Source organism: Cheilinus undulatus, linkage group 6 (genome assembly GCF_018320785.1).
Source record: "Cheilinus undulatus linkage group 6, ASM1832078v1, whole genome shotgun sequence".
Taxonomy (NCBI): domain Eukaryota; kingdom Metazoa; phylum Chordata; class Actinopteri; order Labriformes; family Labridae; genus Cheilinus; species Cheilinus undulatus.
This window is the reverse complement of record NC_054870.1, coordinates 6,382,785-6,403,469: the sequence shown is the minus strand read 5'-3', so window position 1 is coordinate 6,403,469 and position 20,685 is coordinate 6,382,785. Positions and strand designations below refer to the sequence as shown.

General features: G+C 41.2%; 2 protein-coding genes across 2 annotated transcripts in view; both read left to right on the top strand.

Moving 5' to 3' along the window:
- Window positions 1–93, top strand: part of si:dkeyp-121d4.3 — a 42,901-nt gene extending 42,808 nt beyond the window's left edge. The window contains exon 21 of the mRNA XM_041789030.1: window positions 30–93. Coding sequence (XP_041644964.1) covers window positions 30–40 — 11 coding nt within the window. The 3' untranslated portion in view covers window positions 41–93. The remainder of the gene's footprint in view (window positions 1–29) is intronic.
- A 1,734-nt stretch (window positions 94–1,827) lies between these two features.
- Window positions 1,828–20,685, top strand: part of znf318 (zinc finger protein 318) — a 28,405-nt gene continuing 9,547 nt past the window's right edge. Inside the window, exons 1-10 of the mRNA XM_041789031.1 lie at window positions 1,828–2,256; window positions 6,516–6,619; window positions 6,833–7,496; window positions 13,744–14,974; window positions 15,395–15,507; window positions 16,284–16,383; window positions 16,612–16,937; window positions 19,373–19,573; window positions 19,735–19,828; window positions 20,345–20,463. Coding sequence (XP_041644965.1) covers window positions 1,999–2,256; window positions 6,516–6,619; window positions 6,833–7,496; window positions 13,744–14,974; window positions 15,395–15,507; window positions 16,284–16,383; window positions 16,612–16,937; window positions 19,373–19,573; window positions 19,735–19,828; window positions 20,345–20,463 — 3,210 coding nt within the window. The 5' untranslated portion in view covers window positions 1,828–1,998. The remainder of the gene's footprint in view (window positions 2,257–6,515; window positions 6,620–6,832; window positions 7,497–13,743; window positions 14,975–15,394; window positions 15,508–16,283; window positions 16,384–16,611; window positions 16,938–19,372; window positions 19,574–19,734; window positions 19,829–20,344; window positions 20,464–20,685) is intronic.

Here is a 20,685-nt window from a genome sequence, read left to right as displayed (position 1 = left end):
ACTCTAACCTCCTAATGGCTATCCTCCAGACCAGCTCTAGGCCATGCCCCGTCTCTGCCCTCCAAGCTGACCCATCCACAGCGCAGGTGACCGCCCAACGTCTGGACCAAGTCCTGGGCACACAGTGTGTAGTGAGCCAGACCAAGCCCAGGGAAGCGCACAAGGTCCCCGTAGAAATGCAGCTGTTGTTCCCATATCCACTTGCTGGCCCTTTCCATCCCTGCCATCCTGATCATGACAGCAACACACAGCCTAACAAAAAATGTGCCAAGGAGAAGTCGTAAGGAGTCCAGCAGCACCTCTGGCCATCTGTCAAGGTTACAGCAGTGACCTAACACACCTGAAAGGGGGTCGGTTTACTGTGCCTCTGGAGCTTCAGGATGTGGGATTTGCACCCCCATGCCCCTAAACTCTTGGTTACCAACCTGGGGTTTGGGACCCCCTCAGGGGGGTGCCAGAGATCTCAGGGGGGGACGTGAGACTCTGTCTGCCTTGAGGTTATTGAAATTAGATTTGCACATATTATCAGAAGTAATGGTATAACACTTATAAATAATCCATACAATGGTTGTTGGGTAAAAGAATTTGTGTTAAGGGCTACTTTGTTTGGATTTACACAAAAAATAATAAAATTTATTTTGGCCACAAAGTATCACTATTTTTCTTGCATGTCGGTCCTAAGGGGGCTCAAATTTTTTTATACAAGTTTAATGCAAGTAGGAGGGATACAAAGGAATAAAGGTTGGGAATCACTTCTGTAAACTACATCAAACGCAAACACGTAGAACGACAGATCTACATAGAAGTGCTACTACTGACGCTGCAGGTTATAGATGAACGATTCGAGAATGAACATGCAGATGAGGGCAGCAGGCTTTTATACCATACAACACAAAACCAAATTATTTCTTTGCCTGTATAGAAGGTGGAAAGTTTAACTTGTGAATTTTTAGAATTTTTCAAAACATAAAAAAACACCCCAAATTCCCCCAAATTTCCAGGACATTGCCAAACATCTGTGAAAATTCTATAAAAATTAAATTCCATAAACAGATTTCCTAAGATATTTTCCAAATGCTTCAGTTCCCGAGGAAGGCTGAAGAATTGAACAATAAATTTCGCCCCCAAAATCCATGAAAATTACTCAAAATTTAAAAGTGAATTCTCCAAAATACCAAATTTAGTTGCACCCATGATTTCCAAACAATTTCTCGAAATTTACAAATTCCTCCAAAAAAACAAATTTTCATGAATATTTAGGAAATAAAGGATGTTTCCCCAAAAAGTTTAAAATCAAATTCCAAAATATTTACTGATAATTTCCCCAGATTTCCATGACAGTACCTAAAAATTCCAGAGTGAATCAATCCAAAATCAAACTTCAAAATATGCAAACATATCCCCAAAATATTGATGAAAATTCCTCAAAAATTTAAAGCAGATTCCCCAGACATTCCAAGGAAAAATCCCTCAACCTGTGTGGAAATTCTGAACAATTTGTTTCAAAAAAACTAATTGCAAAATGAATTACTATCTTGTAAGAAAGCCAAAATGTGAGTCTTCCTTCATATGAACATGCAGGGTCTCAGGAGGATAAGGAAGGTTTTTGAACTAGAATAAAGACATCTTTAACATAAAAGAAAGACACTGAAAGCTGAGATGGATACATTTGAAACCGGATTTAAGTACTTTTGAAATAAAGTTAAGACATTTAATTTGGGAAAAAAGACATTTTTCAGCTTCTGTTTTTGCACCAGTTTGGTAGAATGTCATACTGATATTATTCCGGCAGAGGGCAGCACTTGTTGGCTTGGCTCCGTAGAAGAAGAAGATGTCTGTGTGCATGGAGAGAATGGCAGAGGAGCCGATGATCAGGTCCTCCTAAAATACCTCTTTGTTTGTGTTTTATCAGAAAATTAAGTGTCCGTTAGTTCTCTTTTTGCATAAAATAAAGCCTACATTTGACCGCGGAAGGATACAACATTTCAGTGGGAGGAGATGTACCGCGGTCGGCCGCCACCGAGAGGCGCCTACAGGCCACCGTTTGAAGGCCGAGGTCCGCCGCCGTCCAGGCCTTACCCACCAGCGGACTACAGAGACGACAGGAACCGGCCCAGGCCTCCGTACCATCCCGGCTACCACGACCATGGGCAGCCAGACTCCTACCGCCGCTCCCCGCCGCGCAGGAGGTATCCTTCCCCTGGGTCAGGAAGCCATCCAGGCGGGGAGTACTGGGCCGGAGGGTCCCCGAATAAAGTGAGTGAAGCCGAAACATGGCAGAGGTTAGAGCGGGTTTGGTGGTTCTAAATTAACGGAAGCTGTTTGTCTAAATGATTTATTTATTCATCTAAGGATAATATCCAGTTAGATTGTTCAGTAGCTCCTCTCTCCATTCAATCTCACTCCATTCATAAACCTGTCTACTGCAGACACGGGTGTCGATTCTGAACAACACTTCAGGAACCAAAATTAAAATTCATTACAAGGTTTTATTTACTTTACGAAGTAAACTACCGATAGGTAACCTGATGAATTTACAGAATTATTCAGCCTTCGTCCACAAAAACAAAACTGAATAGCCAATATTGGCTAAAGCAGCCTTGCTCCATAACTCAATACATTTCTTTACAGTTACAGCAACCTAAATATGTGATCAGAATCTGTCAGTGTGTTTCATGTAGAGATGCACCGATCCACTTTTTTTCTGTTCCAGTCCGGTTTAAATACACATTTACCAATACTGGTATTGGTTTAGGAATTTCTTCTTAATCAAAATTAACATTCCCTTTGTTTTTCGATTAAGAGTAAGTTTAAAACATTGATTTCTTATTCAAACACCCCAGAAATAATTTAACATTCAGATATTACTTAATAACGTTATACTGAGACTGTGACCAAAAAGTGGCAGCATACGTAAATAAGAAAAATAATAAACTATACATGAATACTTTCTTCAGTTCTTTTCATTTTTCAATCAAAATCAGACCTTGTCATAAATATCGAATATTAACCCAATTCATTTTTAGGAATTTATCCCTTTCAGTGACAGTTACAGTAAAAAAAACAAAAAAAAACAAAAAACTGTTTTTTTAATGGAAAAAAAACAAACAACCACAAAAATGAAATATCTTTTTTTGTTTTTCATTAGGGCTAAATGATTTGCAAAAATAATCTAATTGTGGTCACTTCCACCCAAAATTGCAATTGTGATTTTAATTCGCGATTAATTTTAGGTTCTTCGTCTTATATTTTATTCCACAATCATAAGCAATAAAATATAATTTTATATTGAACGAAATAATAATATTATAAATAATAAAAATTTTGAAAAAAAATCAGGATGATTTTGACTCATTGCAAATCTGATACACTTTGCTTTATTGAAGAGGATGGTCTTTTTTTTTCTTTTTGAACACTTTATTTATAGTTTTAATTTATGGATGATCAATTTTGATGCCAATTCTTGTTATCAAATGAGAAAACTGGAAGGTAAGACTTTTGTAAAATATTTAGAAAAATTACATTTGAATCTCCCTATACCAGTGTTAATTTCGTTGACTAAAACTATGACTAAAAATGTTTGACGACAACCTTATTTTCCAAGACAAAAACTAGACTAACAAAAACAGATCTCTGATGACTAAAAGTGACCAAAACGAAGTCTAGTTTTTGTCAAGATGACTAAAACTTGACTAAAGAGTAATGTAGTTTTCGTCAGACATATATGAAGACTGAAATATGAGGACTTTTTGTGGACTAAAATAGAAAGACTAGAAATGACTAAAACTAAAATATGTTTCATTTAAAGACTAAAACTAAGACTAAAATTAAAAATAGCTGCCAAAATTAACACTGCTCCATACTGTGTAGAGCAGTGGTTCTCAACTGGCTAAACCTCGGGACGACCATCAACTTCCCAGTGAAAAACTGTGACCCAAATTTCGGCTCTTTTTTAACCCATCAGGTTGATCTAATAAAAAATATCCCAGTTTGAACCTCAAAAATGCAAAACACGCCACAAATCAAAGATGAGACGCAAAAGAAAGCTTGTCTTGAAAGGGTTTTGTTGACATTTTTGATGCAGTTTTATTTCCAGGAACACATCCATGACCCACTGGAAAGAGTGACTCACGTTTGGGTCCCAACCCACGAGAACCACTGGTGTAGAGCGCAACATTTCTGCAGCAAAAAAAAAAGGCATTTTGACACTTTTCAGGTCAAAATACCCTATTTCTAATAAATTGTTACACTCATGGTGGAGGTAAACAAAAATGAATGTCATAGATAATTAGATTTCCAACCTGGGATTTTTTAATCTCTGAACGCACACACTAGACAACTCAGCCAGACTGTCAGACCACACACCTGCAGACCTGCCTACAACCTCGCGTGATGGCGTGACTTCAGGAAAAAAAAAAAAGATACCATCTTTCTGTCTCTCCACAACAGTCTGTGTGGCGTGTGTTACAGGTGCAGCAAAAATCATAAAACAAGGGAAAGACTCAGGATGAAATCATGGCTGACATAAAGCTACAGTTATGTTTATGGTTGTTTCCAAGATTGATATTTACGATTCAGGATTTTGGAGGCTACGATAGGATTTGGAGCAGTAAAACAATCGTGTTGACACCACACACACGAGGATTATTCAGACAAATATCCTCTCGGGATACGCCCCCACGATGGTCGGGGGAGGCAAATCTTGCCCCGAATCAGGCTTAAAATCCTGTAGTGTGTGGCCGGCCTAAGGCTACATTCATATTGCAGTTAAAAGTGACCTGAATCTGTTTTTTTTTTTTTTTTTTTTTTTGCTCTCATGTGACTTGTGTCTGATTTTTTTTCTGACAGTGTGAACAGCCGAGTCACATTGAATCTGACCATTTTGAATCAGATTCAGGACACTTTTGTATGTGGTTCTGAATCAGATACATATGGGATCTTTTGGAAGTTGACTGCAGTGTGAACAGGCAAACTTAAAAATCAGATCTGAGAAAAGATCAGAATTGAGCAGTAAGGCCTGCAATGTGAACATCGTCTAAGTGGCGCTGAAAAACTTTTCTGTGTCTGATGAAAAGAGTCCAAGACAATAGCTTGTGTTTCAATACTCTGTTCATTTATTGCTCCAAAACTTCAGTGTGTCCTTAGAAAGTAATTGTAATCCAACAGTTCTCCAACACCAACAAACATTTCCCCATACCGGCTTCTTGAGTAGTCAAAAACTATTTACCTTCTGGGTGGGACACCTGTCCGGACAAAGACTGGTTCCTATTTACAAACTGCCGCTCACTGGCTCTTACATGCATTATTATTAATGTTTTTTTGTTATTATTTTTAAGTAGGGATGCACAGCATTATCGGAATGCTATCAGTTTTGGCGGATATAATGACTTTGATATTTACAAGCAACATTTTGGCTGTAAAAATCTTCTTATTTCAGCTGTAAATATTGGCCATATAAACAAATAGGATAGTGGAGTTTTAAAGTGGACTGACATACCTACTTTAGCTTAAGTATTTTTCTTTGTTCATCAACATTTTTTACAGTTTAAGTCTGTCTGAAGGACTGCTTTTTTATTTGTTCATTCTCAAGTTTGAATTTGTTTGTTTTGAGGTCTGAAGTTGAACTACATCTAAATGTCTTTATCAAAATTTGTATGGCTAAAATTGATTGGTAAATAATGACGTATTGGAATGCAGTCACAATCAATGTGTGGATAGGTCTCAACCAGGCTTGCACATGTGGACACTACTATTTTACTCCATTTCTCTTTGGTAAACTGTTCAAACGCTGTCAGGTTGCATGGGGATTGGGTGTGATCAGCCCTTTTCAAGTCCAGAACACAAATTCTCCATTGGATTGAGGTCTGGGCTTTGACTCAACTACTCCGGAATATTCACTTTGTTGTCTTTAAACAACTTCTGCTTTCACTGTATGCTTCAGGTCATTGTCTTACTGGAAAATAAATCTTCTCTCAAGCCATTGTTCTCTTGCAGACTGAATAAGATTGTCCTCTAGGATTTTCCTACATTTTTACACATTCATGTTACCCCCTACCTTTACAAGCCTTCAAGGGCCAGCTGAGGAGAAACATCCCCACAGCATGATGCTGCCACCAAAATCAATAAAAGATTTAAACATCTAACAACTCTATCAACTTTTCTTGGCACTTTAACTGAGCTGTAAGCAGCTCAGAACTTTTCAGATCTGCTGATATTTGTAATTAAATTTTAAGCTGTTACGTGCCAGTACTGATAATGTGCCGATAATATTGGGCTTCCCTCTATATAATGATCCGTCACAGCTTACGGCTGCTAGTTTTTAACTTTCTCCTTCATTTCCAAACATGTGGTGGTTGTTTTAAGTGTCATATAAGAGGGGTTGGATAAAACCATGTTCCTCCTGGTGGTCATGTGGCGCACAGATGTTCTGCACAGCAGCCATGTCTCTGACATGAAAGTGTGAACATTAAATCAAAAATATGTGACAGGCTCTTATACTGTGTCATTTTTCCCAGAGGTCTCTGTCGCCACGTGGATCCCTTGATCACAACCTGGTCATCACCGTTGGCAACGAGTTAACTGGACCTTCTGGCTCCACCTCCTCACGCCCCCATGACAGGTACTTCTAATTTATAAAGAAAGGAGTTTTTTTAACTTTAAGGGGAGGAAAAGACTCTTTAAATAAAGTATTATGTTTTTAAATTATGTAGAAAAATTACTGTGAAGATAGCTGTAAATCTGTCTGAGAATGCCCAGGAATATTTTAAGATCTTTAGGGTAGAACTATATTTTTACACAATCCTTTATGTCATCTACCTGTTTTTTTGTGCAGAGATTACCCTCCCAGACCCGAGTACGAGAGAAGCAAGAGTCAGGGCCGTAGCCGGCCTCGCAGCCAAAGTCGGAGTCCAGATCGGGGCCGTGCCAAGAGTCGAGGACGCAGCAAGAGTCGAGCAAGGAGCAAAAGTCGGGCTAGGAGCAAGAGCCGCCCTTGCAGTCGCAGTCGTAGTCGTAGTACGGATAGAGGCCGGGCCAAGAGCCGAGGCCGGAGTAGGAGTCGCAGTCCGGACCGGAGCCGGGCAAAGAGTCGGGGCCGCAGTAGGAGTCGCAGTCCGGACCGGAGCCGGGCAAAGAGTCGGGGCCGCAGTAGGAGTCACAGTCCGGATCGGAGCCGGGCAAAGAGTCGGGGCAGGAGCAAAAGTTGCCACCGTAGCAGGTCTCGAACCAGGTCCAGGTCTAGGTCCAGGTCAAGAGGACGGAGCTACAGCAAAGCGGCGAGCCGCGGACGCAGTAAGAGCCGGCGAAGGAGCCGCAGCAGGAGCAGTAGCTCCAGCTCCAGCAGTAGCAACAGCAACGACAGTGAGGGGAAATCTGCGAAAGAGTTCAGAGAGTTGCAGACAGCTCGACGCAGGAAGGAGCTGGAGGAGTTGCTGTGTCAGCCCACCAAGTCTATCCTGAAGAAACGCAACGACTCAGAGGATTCGCCATCAGTACGGGTGAGTACGGGTCAGACAACAGCCAGTCCAACATTACAGACATGGGTTAAGGTCAATCATTTTGATTAAGGAGAAGAACTTTTTAGTTTTCATCAAAGGAAAGAAGGCAGAGTTTAATAAACCAACCCATTGTTCATCAATTAAACAAACAGAACTGAGGAAATCTGTGGATCTGCTTTTCATATTCAATTTAGTTTGGTTTAAAAGCAAACCTGTGACATATACGGTATATCTAGAGTCATTCTAATCGAATCCATGACCAACAGGGTTTATTTACTGATGGTACCATAAAATCTGGTGTATAACCCACATTTTGACTTCTAGTTATTCATCTAAAAAGTTAGCTGCAACATGCGTACCATACCGCAACTTATACCTAGTCCAATTTTTATTTATTTATTTGCAAAGATTAGTCTCGTCCACACATGCAAGTTTTTCAAGGACATCTTCATCCACATGAAGATCATGCCATGTCAACCGTAGTCCATCCATCACTGTGCGTGCAAAGCAGATCCCTCACAGACAGCATCAGTGTCAATGATGAGCCTGTCATTCCTGCATAATGATTGTTTAATTTTCAAAGCTGTCTCACCAACCTGAACCAGGTCTTGTCCAGACTGCCAACATTGGTTATGAGGTTTGTAGCTTGGGGGTGTTGTATAAAGCAGCAGTGACCGGATATCAGGACAAAATGTTCATGAAGCTGGGGATGTTGGGGCCTTTTTCCTCCATTTTTGTCACATAACAGGCCATAGTTGGCAGCGAGGGTTTCCCTCACACCTCACCAGTTTTCCAAAAACTGCCAACAAATGACAGTCAACGTAAGGGAAGGACTGTTGGTAAATCATCGACATCTGTCAGTCTTGAAAGGGTTACAGATCCACCGTAAGAGTCGTTATCCACAAATGGAGAAAACTTGGAACAGTGGTGACAAAAATGAGAAATCAGGAAGGGGGCAAGTAGTTTTTCACAGCACTATGTGTTTTCTAAAATTGGGCACCAGGCATTAAAGGTGTAGTTTCTACACTGGGTTTTATGGTACTGTTCAGTGAATTAACCCTATTCGTTACTGGTTAGACTGAACTAATAACAGTTTAAGATGATGAGTGACCAGAGAGACTGGAAAAAAACGTTTAGAAAAATGACAAAAGACAACGCTAAGCAAAAGAGCTGTAGAATCAGTGTTTTGTGTAATGCTGGCCTTACACTAGAGCAGTGGTCCTCAGCTGGTGGGTGGGGACCCAAAAGTGGGTCGCAAAGCCATTATTAGCGGGTTGCAGATATGTGCCTGAAAAACAATATATACACCCCGTTCCACATTATTATGCAAATGATATTTTTCTCTGATTTTCCTAAATATTAATGCAAATGACAGAATATTTTTCAAGTCATCGGCCATTAGAGTATAATTCTAATGTTTTTGAACAAACTTCATCATGACAAAAATTATTTTTTAACAAATAAAAACCTCAAAATGCACTGTTCCACATTATTAAGCACAACAGCTTTTTAAAAACATTTTATAGGTTGTAAAGAACGAAGGGTTGAGATCAGGATGGGGGCCACACCATGAGTTTCTCTCCTTTTATGCCCTTAGCAGCCAATGACACAGAGGTATTCTTTGCAGCATGAGATGGTGCATTGTTATGCTTGAAGAAAATTTTGCTACAGAAGGTACGATTATCTTTTTGTACCATGGAAGAAAGTGGTCAGTCAGAAACTATATACTTTGCCGAGGTCATTTTCACACCTTCAGGGACCCTAAGGGGGCCTATCAGCTCTCTCCTCATGATTCCGGCCCAAACATGACTCCACCCCCTCCTTGTTGACGTCCCGGCCTCATTGGGGCATGGTGGCCATCCACCAACCATCCACTACTCCTCCATCTGGACCATCCAGGGTTGCACAGCACTCATCAATCAACAAGATTGTTTGAAAATGAGTCTTCATGTATTTCTGGGCCCACTGCAACCATTTCTGCTTGTGAGCTTTGGTTAGGGGGGGCTGAATAGTAGGTTTATACACAACTGCAAGCCTCTGGAGGATCCTACACCTTGAGGTTGATGGGACTCCAGAGGCACCAGCAGCTTCAAATACTTGTTTGCTGCTTTGTAATGGCATTTTAGCATCTGCTCTCTTAATCTGATGTATTTGTTCGTCAGAAACCTTCCTCATTATGTCTTTATCTGCACAAACCCGTCTGTGCTCTGAATCAGCCACAAATTCCTTCACAGTATGATGATCATGCTTAATTTTCAGATCTGCTGACCCACTGAAAAGTGCTCTACGACCCACTTTTGGGTCAGTTGGAGAGGAGAACAGCTTTTTGATTGAGGCTCTGTTATGACCTGTGAGTAGGCTACAAACTAATGCTTTGATCTGTTATATTTCCAAGGTGGGGCAAGATGAGCAAGTGAGAAGGAAGTAGCACTGTTTTGAATCATTAGTCACTCATCTAAGTGACAAAGACTGATGTGAAAATTCACATAAAATCAAACCTGTTCTGGAAAAAATAATGATGGATGAAAATATTAGCATGTGTGCAAACATGATTAGGACAACATGAACTCAATTTTATTTTTTTAATAGTCTAAAAAGTCAGACGAAAAAACTGGCTTAGTGTGCAAAAGCCAGAAGAAAATGTGACAGGAAGTCGCTGAGTTTTAAGTCATAGACTAAGGTTTTACAAAGACTGAGGGTCAGTAACTACAAGAATAGAATAAAATTCCCCAGATGCATGATTATTTCCCATCATGCATCTGGGGCAATTCACAAAAACATCTTTTGGACAGTGAACAAGATGGAGATCGCACAATGTCTGATAATTTGATGTTTTTAAATCCTATACTAGGGATGTTAGAAAATATCGATACACTGATGTACTGCGATATTTCGCAGCGCAAGACTGTATCAATATTTTAAAATGCACAATCAATATTTCAATCGTCAAACCCGAGCACGAGACATCATAGCGATAGCGTAGCAGCTAACACCTAACCTGAAAGAAGCCTGCTGTAGCTACTGCTGATTTTTACTCGTGTCACCATAATTACCCAGTCAGTACTTTGTGGGTTTTTTTTTAAGGACCTGCGCCATCTTAGTGTCGTTAAGAATGACTGCTTCCGTAGTACAATAAAAAAAATAATGGCCCGTGATGTCATGCCCTTCTCACAACACAGTCCATCAGTCCTTAAAGCTGGCCATGAGGATCAGTCTTCCTCCACAAGCACCTTGTCATTGCATTGGGACATAGAAGTGGATGTACCATGAAATATAAAAAATTTTAGTACATTTACTCTATGTTGATTTATTTTTCCACTTTTTTTTAGAAATCCTGAAAGCATTTTGATTCATGACAACAAATGGAAAAAATACTCACCTTCAAATTGCAAAAAAAAGAGTTAAAACTCTAGATGATGCAGGACCATATGTTTTAAATTACACCATGTAATTTTTAATTGACACACTAAGTATATAATTTTATTAGATTTTTATTAATAGCGTAATTCTGTTCTGTTATATTCCATATTAACTTAACATTACATAGTTATTTATTTCTATAGAAAAACACACACACGTACATATATATATATATACAGCGCTTAACAAATTTATTAGACCACTTGTCATAAAAACGAGGAAACATAAATATTCTAGAAATCTTTTTAAAACTTGTTTAAAACTAAAAATGTTATTGTTATTTATTTGGCAAATAACAAACTGAAACAACTAAATAGTCCTTTTTCACACATAATAACCAAAAAACTTCGTATTTTGTGTGGCCTCCTTTGGCCTTGATAACAGCTTGCATTCTTGCTGCCATTGTTTTTATGTACGTTTCCACAGTCTCTTTTCTTATTGAGTTCAAAATAGTTTCTAGCTGTTCCCACGGACTTGCTTTAGATGAAACTTTTTTGCCATCAATCTTTGAACCTACTAAATCCCAAATTTGTTCAATAGGATTTAAATCCGGACTGTGACTTGGCCAGTCCATCAGTTCCAGTTCTCCAGATTCCTTTTTCTTGCTCCAATAGTCTCTGCACAGCTTTGAAGTGTGCTTGGGGTCATTGTCTTGTTGGTATATGAACCCACGACCAATCAGATTCAGTCCAGAAGGGATTCCATGATGCACTAAGATGTTGTGGTAGACGTTCTTGCTCATGATACCGTCCATTTTCACTCATTTGCCCATGCCAAATCCACAAATGGAACCCCATATCATAATGAAATCTCCACCGTGTTTTGCTGTGGGTGCAATGCATCTGGCAGCAAATGTTCTCCAGCTTTTCTGCGGACATAAACATGACGATGCTGACCGAAGAGTTCAAACTTGGACTTGTCTGTCCAGAGTACCTTCTTCCAGTCATCAGCAGTCCAGTGTTTGTGCTCCCTGGCAAATCCGAGGCGTTTCTGGATGTTTGCAGGCCTCAATAATGGCTTCTTAGCAGCTATTCTTCCCTTTAAGCCTTGTTCCGTCAGTCGTCTGCTCATGGTCATTCTGGAAACTTTCTCAGACTCTGATCTAGAAGCATTCATCTCTGCCTGAAGATCAGCAGTGGTCTTCCTTCTGTCTCTAGTACTTCAAATCTTGAGGTGTCTGACATCTGCTTCAGTTAACTTTGGTTTCCTGCCTCTTCCTTGGTGTATTTTGTAAGTACCAGTCTCTGCAATTGACTCCAAAGCATACTTGACCACACTGTGAGATCATTTTATGTCTTTCCTTATCTGTCTCAGAGACCATCCAGCATCATGAAGTGCTTTAATGCGGACTCTTTCATTTTCAGTGAGCTCTCCACGTTTTACCATTTTGAACAGGAATGAGGTATTTCAAACTGAATTCACCTTTTTATACCCAAATTTGAGCCGGCTCACTGAGCTTCTCTGAGAAGTCAGAAATGAATCAAGCATAACATTCAACCACTTAAACTAATTGTTCTGTTCAGGAATGCAAGTAAATAACTATAATTTGACATATTAGTCAAGAAATATTAATGTGCTTTACTATTTTTTCAGTTTTTTTGTAAATCAGTAAATTTGAAAATTCATGGATAACAATAATAATTATATTTTAGCATTAAAAATATCATTTTGGTTAAAGAGCTTCTACATATTGGTGTATTAACCATTGCAGAAACATAAAAAATGCTTTTGGTAATTACCAATGCTGCTAATTTAGGGCAGCTGTGGCATAAACCTTACTTTGGTTAGGGTTAGGGTGGTCTAATAAATTTGTTACACACTGTATATATATATATATATATATATATATATATATATATATATATACACACACAAATTTATCTATATATTTAAATTACAAAATTTATGCAATATATCACCTTGCTCATAGTAGTAGCAGTATATCGATATCGGCACCCCTGTATTGTGATATGTATCGTATCGCCAGATTCTTGCCATTACAGACCCCTATCATATACAAATTAAAAACTAAATCAACTTCGCAAGTTACAGCAACAACCGAAGAACTGTCCTGGAAACGCTTCAGAATGACAACACCGCATGAACAAACTGAAGGGGCTTTTACTTTGAAAGACCCAATGAAGGTTTACCGTACCCGTCATGTCAGTCTGAGATGAATTAACAGGCATGATAAAAACAGCAGTGCAGAGATCTGACTGCAGCTCTGAGCAGAAAAGTTTATCCATCTCTTGAGCAGACATTCAGCAGCTTCAGACTGAACTATGCTCACATTCGTGTTATGAAAAGTTTATTTTAACATGGCTCCCACTAGGTGTGGATGATGGTCGCGCCATTGAAAACATAATTTCCATTTGACCAGACTAAAGACTTCCAATATCAAACACATTTGATATTGTTGTAACACCAAGACTGAAGAAAGACCTAAAACTGCTCAGATCAAGTTTTATTACCACCTTACACCTGGTGACTGAGATCACGAGAGTGCTCTGCAACTTTGGCAAGACTCATGATTGTACTCTGACTTTGTAATTTTGTCTGCGACTTTCGTTTCAAGTCCTTTGTTGTAAGGCCAGCATTAGTTGCACAAGAGATGGTCAGGTGAGTTCTGGTTGCAGGTCGTCACTGGAGACCTAGTGTTGCACAGACTTTAAAGATGTCCTAAAGTTCAGTCAGCTCAGTGTCTGATTACTCAGCATGAATGTTGAAGTCAAATGTGGTCAAATTTATATTGAAATTCACTCTCAATCCTCATAGCTCTAGATGAATGTTCATGGAGTTACCATGCTGTTTCCTGTCTGTCTTCCAGAGTCTGGATTCTCCCCGGGGTGCAGAGAGCTCCAGCATCTCTCGGATGGCTGACCAGCTGCTGAAGGCCGTCAAAGGCATGGAGCCTCACATGGTAGCCACCATGTTGTCAGAGTTGCGCTCTGACCCTCACATGGCTCAGCGAGCTGGCCTCGACTTGGAGCTCAAAGAAATCCTGAACCTGCTGGGGGGCCAGGCAACAGGGGCAAAGGCTGAGGAGAAGAGTTTAGACGACATTGATGACGAGGAGAAGTTCCTGTACGGAGACTCGGAGGAGCCAAATCCACCGCCATCAGCTGAGCCAGTCCGACACCATGGGCTGGACCTTTACGGAGACGTGACAGAGGAGGCGCTGTATGGAGACTACCCCCCACAGATGACCACCAGCAGCCACATGTACGGGCTCCCACCTGGGGCCTCCCCTCATCTTTCAGTGCCCCCGACCATGGCGGAGGTGGACATGAGGTACACCAGCCAGCCCGTCATCAGCCCCGAGCAGAACATCCCACACCATGCATCAAACCCCGCCTACCTGCCAGGGACAGAGCCGCTGGAGGAGAGCGAGCGTAAGGCCGTGGAGGAGTATGAGAAGATCCAGGACCTACTGAAGACCATCGGCCTGGATCTGGGTGTGACAGAGATCAGCAAGATGGCTGCCAGGACCAGAGAGCGTCTCCATGGTAGCAAGCCCCCTCCAAAAACACCCACACGCAGACGCTACTCCTCTGGGAGCTCTGATGACAGTCGGCGCAGCCGGGGCCGTAAGAGGCGGAGCCACAGCTCCAGCAGCAGCAGCAGCAGTAGGAGTCGGAGCGGCGCTCGGGGGGCAAGCTGGAGCAGCGACGACAGTCGCAAGAAGACCTCGGCCCCATCCAAATCTCACAAAGAACGAGACTCCAAGGAGACAAAGCCTGAGCGCAAAACTCTGCTGCCGACGCCAGCGCCACAAACCACTGACCCTAACAGCCTCCCCCTTCAGGCAGGTGCCCCCATACCCACATACCCCCCCCCACAGGTCCACAACATGATGCCCCCCAACTACCCCCCGCCAGGCTACAGCCAGTATGGAAACTACCTACCCTACATGCACCAGCAGTGGCCCCCCATGTACCCACCCCCCATGACCGTTCCTCCACCGAGTGGTCCGGAGGAGTTTCCTCCCACAATGCCGTACAATCAGCCATACAGCAAACCGACCCCAGAGCCGGCCCCCAAAGGTCGACCTGACCAGGGTGAGCAGGATTATTTTTCATCTGGTAATAATAATAATAATAATAATAATGATAATAATAATAATGATGATGATGAAACCGCAGCAGGAGTCTATTAGCACTGACTCATTAAATTTAAGAATAGCATCTGTGTTTATTGTCTGCTGGTTGTCCATCTTATCTTGAAGTTCATGTTTGTTTGTGGTGACCCAGTGATCAATAAGGTCAACCTTAGAGCAGAATGACAAACATCCTGCTTTTAGATCCATGACCAGGATGAGATTAGAATGAGTGAAACACTGATTTTGTAAAAACCATCGGTCATTGATGAAATGGCCTGATCATTGAGATGAGAGCATGTCAGGATCAACTCACCATCCAGTCTGTTTGCCTGCAGTTGTTAGGACCAGATGTCTAATGGAGTTGTGACTGTGTTGTCAGGTCTGGGGAAGAGTTCGGCTCAGGATGTGGAGAAGCGTGAAGGAGGCGCTAAAAAAAGCAGCCATGACAGGAGATTCTCAGAGGAGGAGAACAACGAGAGCCAAAAGCAGAAGGTTTGATCCTCTTTAGATACGTTTATGTGGACACAGATAATCTGATTTAAAGGCTGATCAGAATTAAAATCCCTCCTATAAACATGTCAGTCAGAAGATTTTAATCGGATGTTGTCCATTTGGAGAGAAGTTTAGTTCTAATAGAGAGGGCTGGTTGATATTAATAAGCTCTTACACCCCCTATTGATTTTACAAAGATACTTAAGGGAGGATGTCAGTGAAAATGAGCTTTACACCAAGGAGCTTAGAGCACTGTAATGCATTTCTCCACTCTCAGACATGTGGTTTAGTCCAATGAGAGGAAATCCCGTCCACTTTAAGACAACCCTGGAGGACACTTTATCAGCCAACAGACCACAGGTAACCAAGGAGAGACATTTATTATCTATGGTCCATTTAGAAGCAACCTAGAGGCACTTTATCGTATATTGTCCACCAGAAAGGCACTTCTTCAACTTCTGTCTACTTGGAGGCAATTTTTCACATTATATCCCCTGAGAGAACACTAAAGAGGGCACCTTGTCATGTTTATCCACCAATATATATAATATATATTAATATCAGCAAAAAAATAATTTTTAGATATCAGTTTATCAAAAACCAGCAAAAATCCAATATCGTGAATCAAACTTTTAACAGTGGTAATGTGAATAATTGCATATCATGCCACAGAGTGGAAAAGCAGCTGCAGCTGTTTCTAACACTCAGTCATGGATTCAAGGAAGTAAAGGTGGTGTAGCCTCAGGTGAAAGGTGTCTTTGTTTTTCTGTGTTCAGGTCCTGGAGGAGAGAGAAAAGCTGAAGCAGGAGAGAGAGCTGAGGATGAAGAAGAAAGAATATCTGATGAAGGAGCTGGAGAGACTCAGAAAGCAGCAAGGTGAGTAAACATGGAGATGCCACGTTGTCTATGGGCTGTTGTAGAGATGGGGCGACAGCCTTAATCTAAAGGGGGGTTGTGTCCATGGATGTGCATTTAGATTCAGTCCATCTCACTGAAACAGGAGTAAAACCTTAGACTTGACTCAACACTAAAAGACTTAAAGGCTTTTGTTAAAATAATGTTCTTAGGTAGGCTGTAATGATGGTGGCTGTGCTGTTTTCTCAGGCGAGCTCCTCAGAAAGAAGCGCAGAGAGCGGGACGGACACAAAGACCCCCTGCTCCAGGAGATCAGCCACCTACAGGAGGAGGTCATGGCTCAGATCTCCAACCTCCGCAAAGAGCACGAGGCAGCTGAGAAGAAACGCAGCGAGATCGAAAAGGTCGCATTAATCCTCGGCTTGGACCCGTCCGATCGTCCGCGCAAGACGAGCAAGCCAGCTGAGGATCAGGAAGAGCAGCCGTCAAAGCTCACCCCTCCACTGGAGAAGAAGAAACGAATGGCTGAGAGGAGTCCTGAGCAACGACAGGCAGTTGCCAGCTCGCCCATAAAGGTACAAAAACCTGCAGAGGAGGTAAAACAGTGTCTCTACGTGTCAGTAGAGCTCGGTACCATCACGCCGCACGTTTACTGTATGTAGGGAGGATCAGATATCCTCCACAGGGTGATGCAAACAAGCAGGGTTAAAGAAACGAAATCCAAACCTTAGTGTAGTCTTAGAATGTAAATATTTATTTACCACCATCTAACAATCAGTGTGTTTACATGCATGTTAAAATTGAGCTCAGTTAGGACTTGGTTTTAATCGTCCAGGTCTTGTCTGACTAACTAAACAACTCCACTTTTTCTACTTGCATGTAAACGCACTGATTTTGACCAGTGGTATTTAAAGAAGCGGCACAGAGAGAGGGATCATAGCTAGGGCTCACTAGTGTGTTTTTTTCCAACATCAATATTGCATCGGTTGTCACTGTGTTAGACGAACTGGAGAACAGGAGTGGTTAGTTTATTTTATCATTTCTGATGCAGGTATATCAGCTAAGTCTAAATGAATGGGTGCTTATTTATATATATATAGAAGCGTGTGTCCATTTTATTTTGATGTCAGCTAGTTTCATGTATTATTTTATGTTACTCAGCATTTATTCTTTGTGTTATTTCCTGCTACAGTTGTACCATGTTACTACTTTTCTGTGAACCTCTAAGTTTTCAACTAAAGTAGGCAGAGAGTTAGCATAGCATGCACAGGTGTTGTTGTCATCTATGCTGTGATCTACATTTAGTAAATTCATAATTAGACGCCTCTAAGGAAAGGGAGAGAGATCATGCCATTTCACCCATGTAAAGACTTGTATTGTGAAATTTGGTGTGTGAGCTTTATAAAAACATCCTTGATATTTAACATGCATACCAACCAGCTTAGTAGATACAAGGCTTAATCCACTGATAATTTTTAAAAATTGAGGTTTTTCTGTGGAGTTACTATTTTGTAAAAATCAGGAGTGCATTTTAACATTTTGAAATCATGACTTATTGATTTTGAACTCAAATTTTCCATTCAGATCTGTGTCTGTGCTCTAAATGTCTGGTTGGTCTCAGATCTTTAGCTGATGATCAAATCTTGTGCTGTACTACTCTCCAACGAGTCAAGCTGATTCTGCTTGTTTGTCGAACTGAGACAAATTTTTCTCTGCATGCTCAAAACATATTTTTGCTCTTGTATTTTTGTTGAACCGACCAATAAGAAACAGGCAGAGTATGGACCAATCATGTTAGCTCTGTCCGTTTTTGCTTTGCTGTGCTGTGAGTCATTTGCTTAACAGTTTAACAGTAAGTTTAACAGTAATTATTAAAATGTGTCAAAGAGAGCAAAAAAAAGTGAATCCAGCATTAATAGCTGAATAGTTTCGCTACTTTTTAAAGCTAAAATGAAGTCAGTAGGAGAAACTGAGATGGTTATCAGGCGTGGAGGTGGACTGAGATAATGTGTGTCTGTAAGTGATAGAACATTGGGACTCGGATGAACACTTTGCAAATTTCATCCAGTTCAGCCACCAGTTTTGAGTCGCACAACTCACTTGGAAGTTGCACTGGATTTCAGGGGGACACAATGGCCAACCACAACCCAAACAAAACCCCAACACGGCCAAACCAGCTGCTCCTGACTGGTCGGATGGATTTCTGACATGTTTGATATTTTGGTTGTATGAGTCCAGACACACTTGCATTGAGAGCAGAACCACAAGCAGAATCCTCAACTTTGGTGAGATCTCTTAGTGAGATCAAAGCAAATGTCTCCTAGAGAACAGCACAGCAACAATGGGTAGAGTAAACATGACTAGTAAATCCTCTGTTTCCTATGGGTTGATTCATCAAAAAATATAAGAGCAGAAATATGATATACACTTAGAAGAAACGTGTTCAGAGAAAATCTGAGTGTCAGTTTGACAAATGAGCAGAATTAACCTGAATGAGAGGAAAACAGGAAATTTGATTGTCAATGAAAGATAAGAGACCAAGAAGTTATGTAAAGCACAAACAGAAAATATCTAAGAACAAGAGGGAAGTTTAGAGCACGGTGACAGGTTTGAATGGAAAGATTGAGGACAAATCTGAGATCAGAATTAATAAGCGAGGATCTCAAAATGTTAAAATGAGCTTTTGAGCTTTGCAAGCTGTTACACAGCGTAAGTTATTTAAGATGGACAGGAAAGTCTTAGTGTGGCAAATATTTTTTATCACCAAATTTGAGGTTTTGAAAATAAATTAAGCTTAAACTTTTAAGTAAATCGAAAATTACTGTCGGTGTAAAAACGATGGCTGGAATTTTTCAAAAATCCGTCTAACGTCTCCAAGGCTGAAACCCTCCAAAGGTAAGAGATTTTCCTTCTTCCACATTTCATGGCGCTGAGTTTTTGGGTTGTGAATCCTGACTGCATTGGTTTGCACCAGCCGTGTTGACTCTCCACCATCTTTGTTTGTTGGCAGACGTCAGTGGAACCAGTGCCTGCACCAAAAGCATCCGTGGACAAGCCGCCCGTCAGTGCCCCGCTGCCGCTGCCTTCTGTCCCGCCTCCAGAGCCTTTTGATTACTATGACGCAGGAAACCACTGGTGCAAAAACTGTAACGTCACCTCTGGTTCCATGTTTGATTTTTTCACGCACTTGCACAGCAAATCGCATCGCAAGGTTTGTACTAGTTTAGTTTTCTAATTTCTTCAGTCATCCTTTAGCATTGTGTCTTATTCTTGTAGTTAATGTTTTGCTTTGAATTTAGGTTTGTCTAATATTCGGACATGAGCTTTATGATTTCGTACCTTTATCGTGTAAATATCTGGTTCTTTTTGCAGACTTTGGATCCCTACGACCGGCCCTGGGCTTCCACTCCTACCAAAATCAGCAAGAAATCTTCCTCAGAGGAGAAGCTCACTAAACCAGCCAAAGGTATTTGAGTTCCCTGGTCATCATTTCCCTTCAGTTACCATCACAATGCTGGTTTTCATTATGAGCCGCTGAATTTTGTTAGCCGTCTTCTGCTTCCAGGTGGATCTCACAGTGGATCTCTGCTGGTGTTTCTCTCTCTCTTATTGAAAACATTTCTAACGAAGTGACAAAGACTCGTCGATACCGCGGAGGTGACTCCCACCTGCACATCTCTGATGTCGATTCATGTGTTTTTCATGTCTCATTGTAACCCTTTGGGAAAGACCTGATTCCTCCACCTTTTATAGGAATTATCACTGAGCAGTACGCTCCTCTCTCTCTCTCTCTCTCTCTCTGATTAGAACAGTCAAGTATTCTCCATCTGTTTTCAAATATTCTTATATCAGACCTTCCTCCCCTAACTCCCTCCCATCCTGACAGGCACTGGAAGTGGAGCCTTCCACCAGGTAAACATGATTGACCGTTAATTGATCACCACTAGAGCATTGAAATTGTGTCGCCTGTGTTTTGCTGCAGGATCCGAGTTCTTGCTGCCGGTCCGAGGTTTCTTCTGCCTGCTGTGTAAAGAGTTTTTCGGAGACGCCATCTGTGCAGAAGAGCATGTCACGACACATAACCACAATGAAAATTACAAGGTAGAATTCCTAAAACTCTCCAGATTTGTATTAACATGTATGGATGTTTTTCAGACACATAATTACAGTGGACAGCAGAAGTACCGGTGTTGACTTATGGCCCACAGAGATAAATTAGCTGGAAAGAATACCTCTGGATCCTCCTAGGTTTGGGCTTAGCCCCAGATATTTGGCCGTTTGAGCTATGCCTCTGATTGAATGCCATTAAAAAGAGACGTAGAA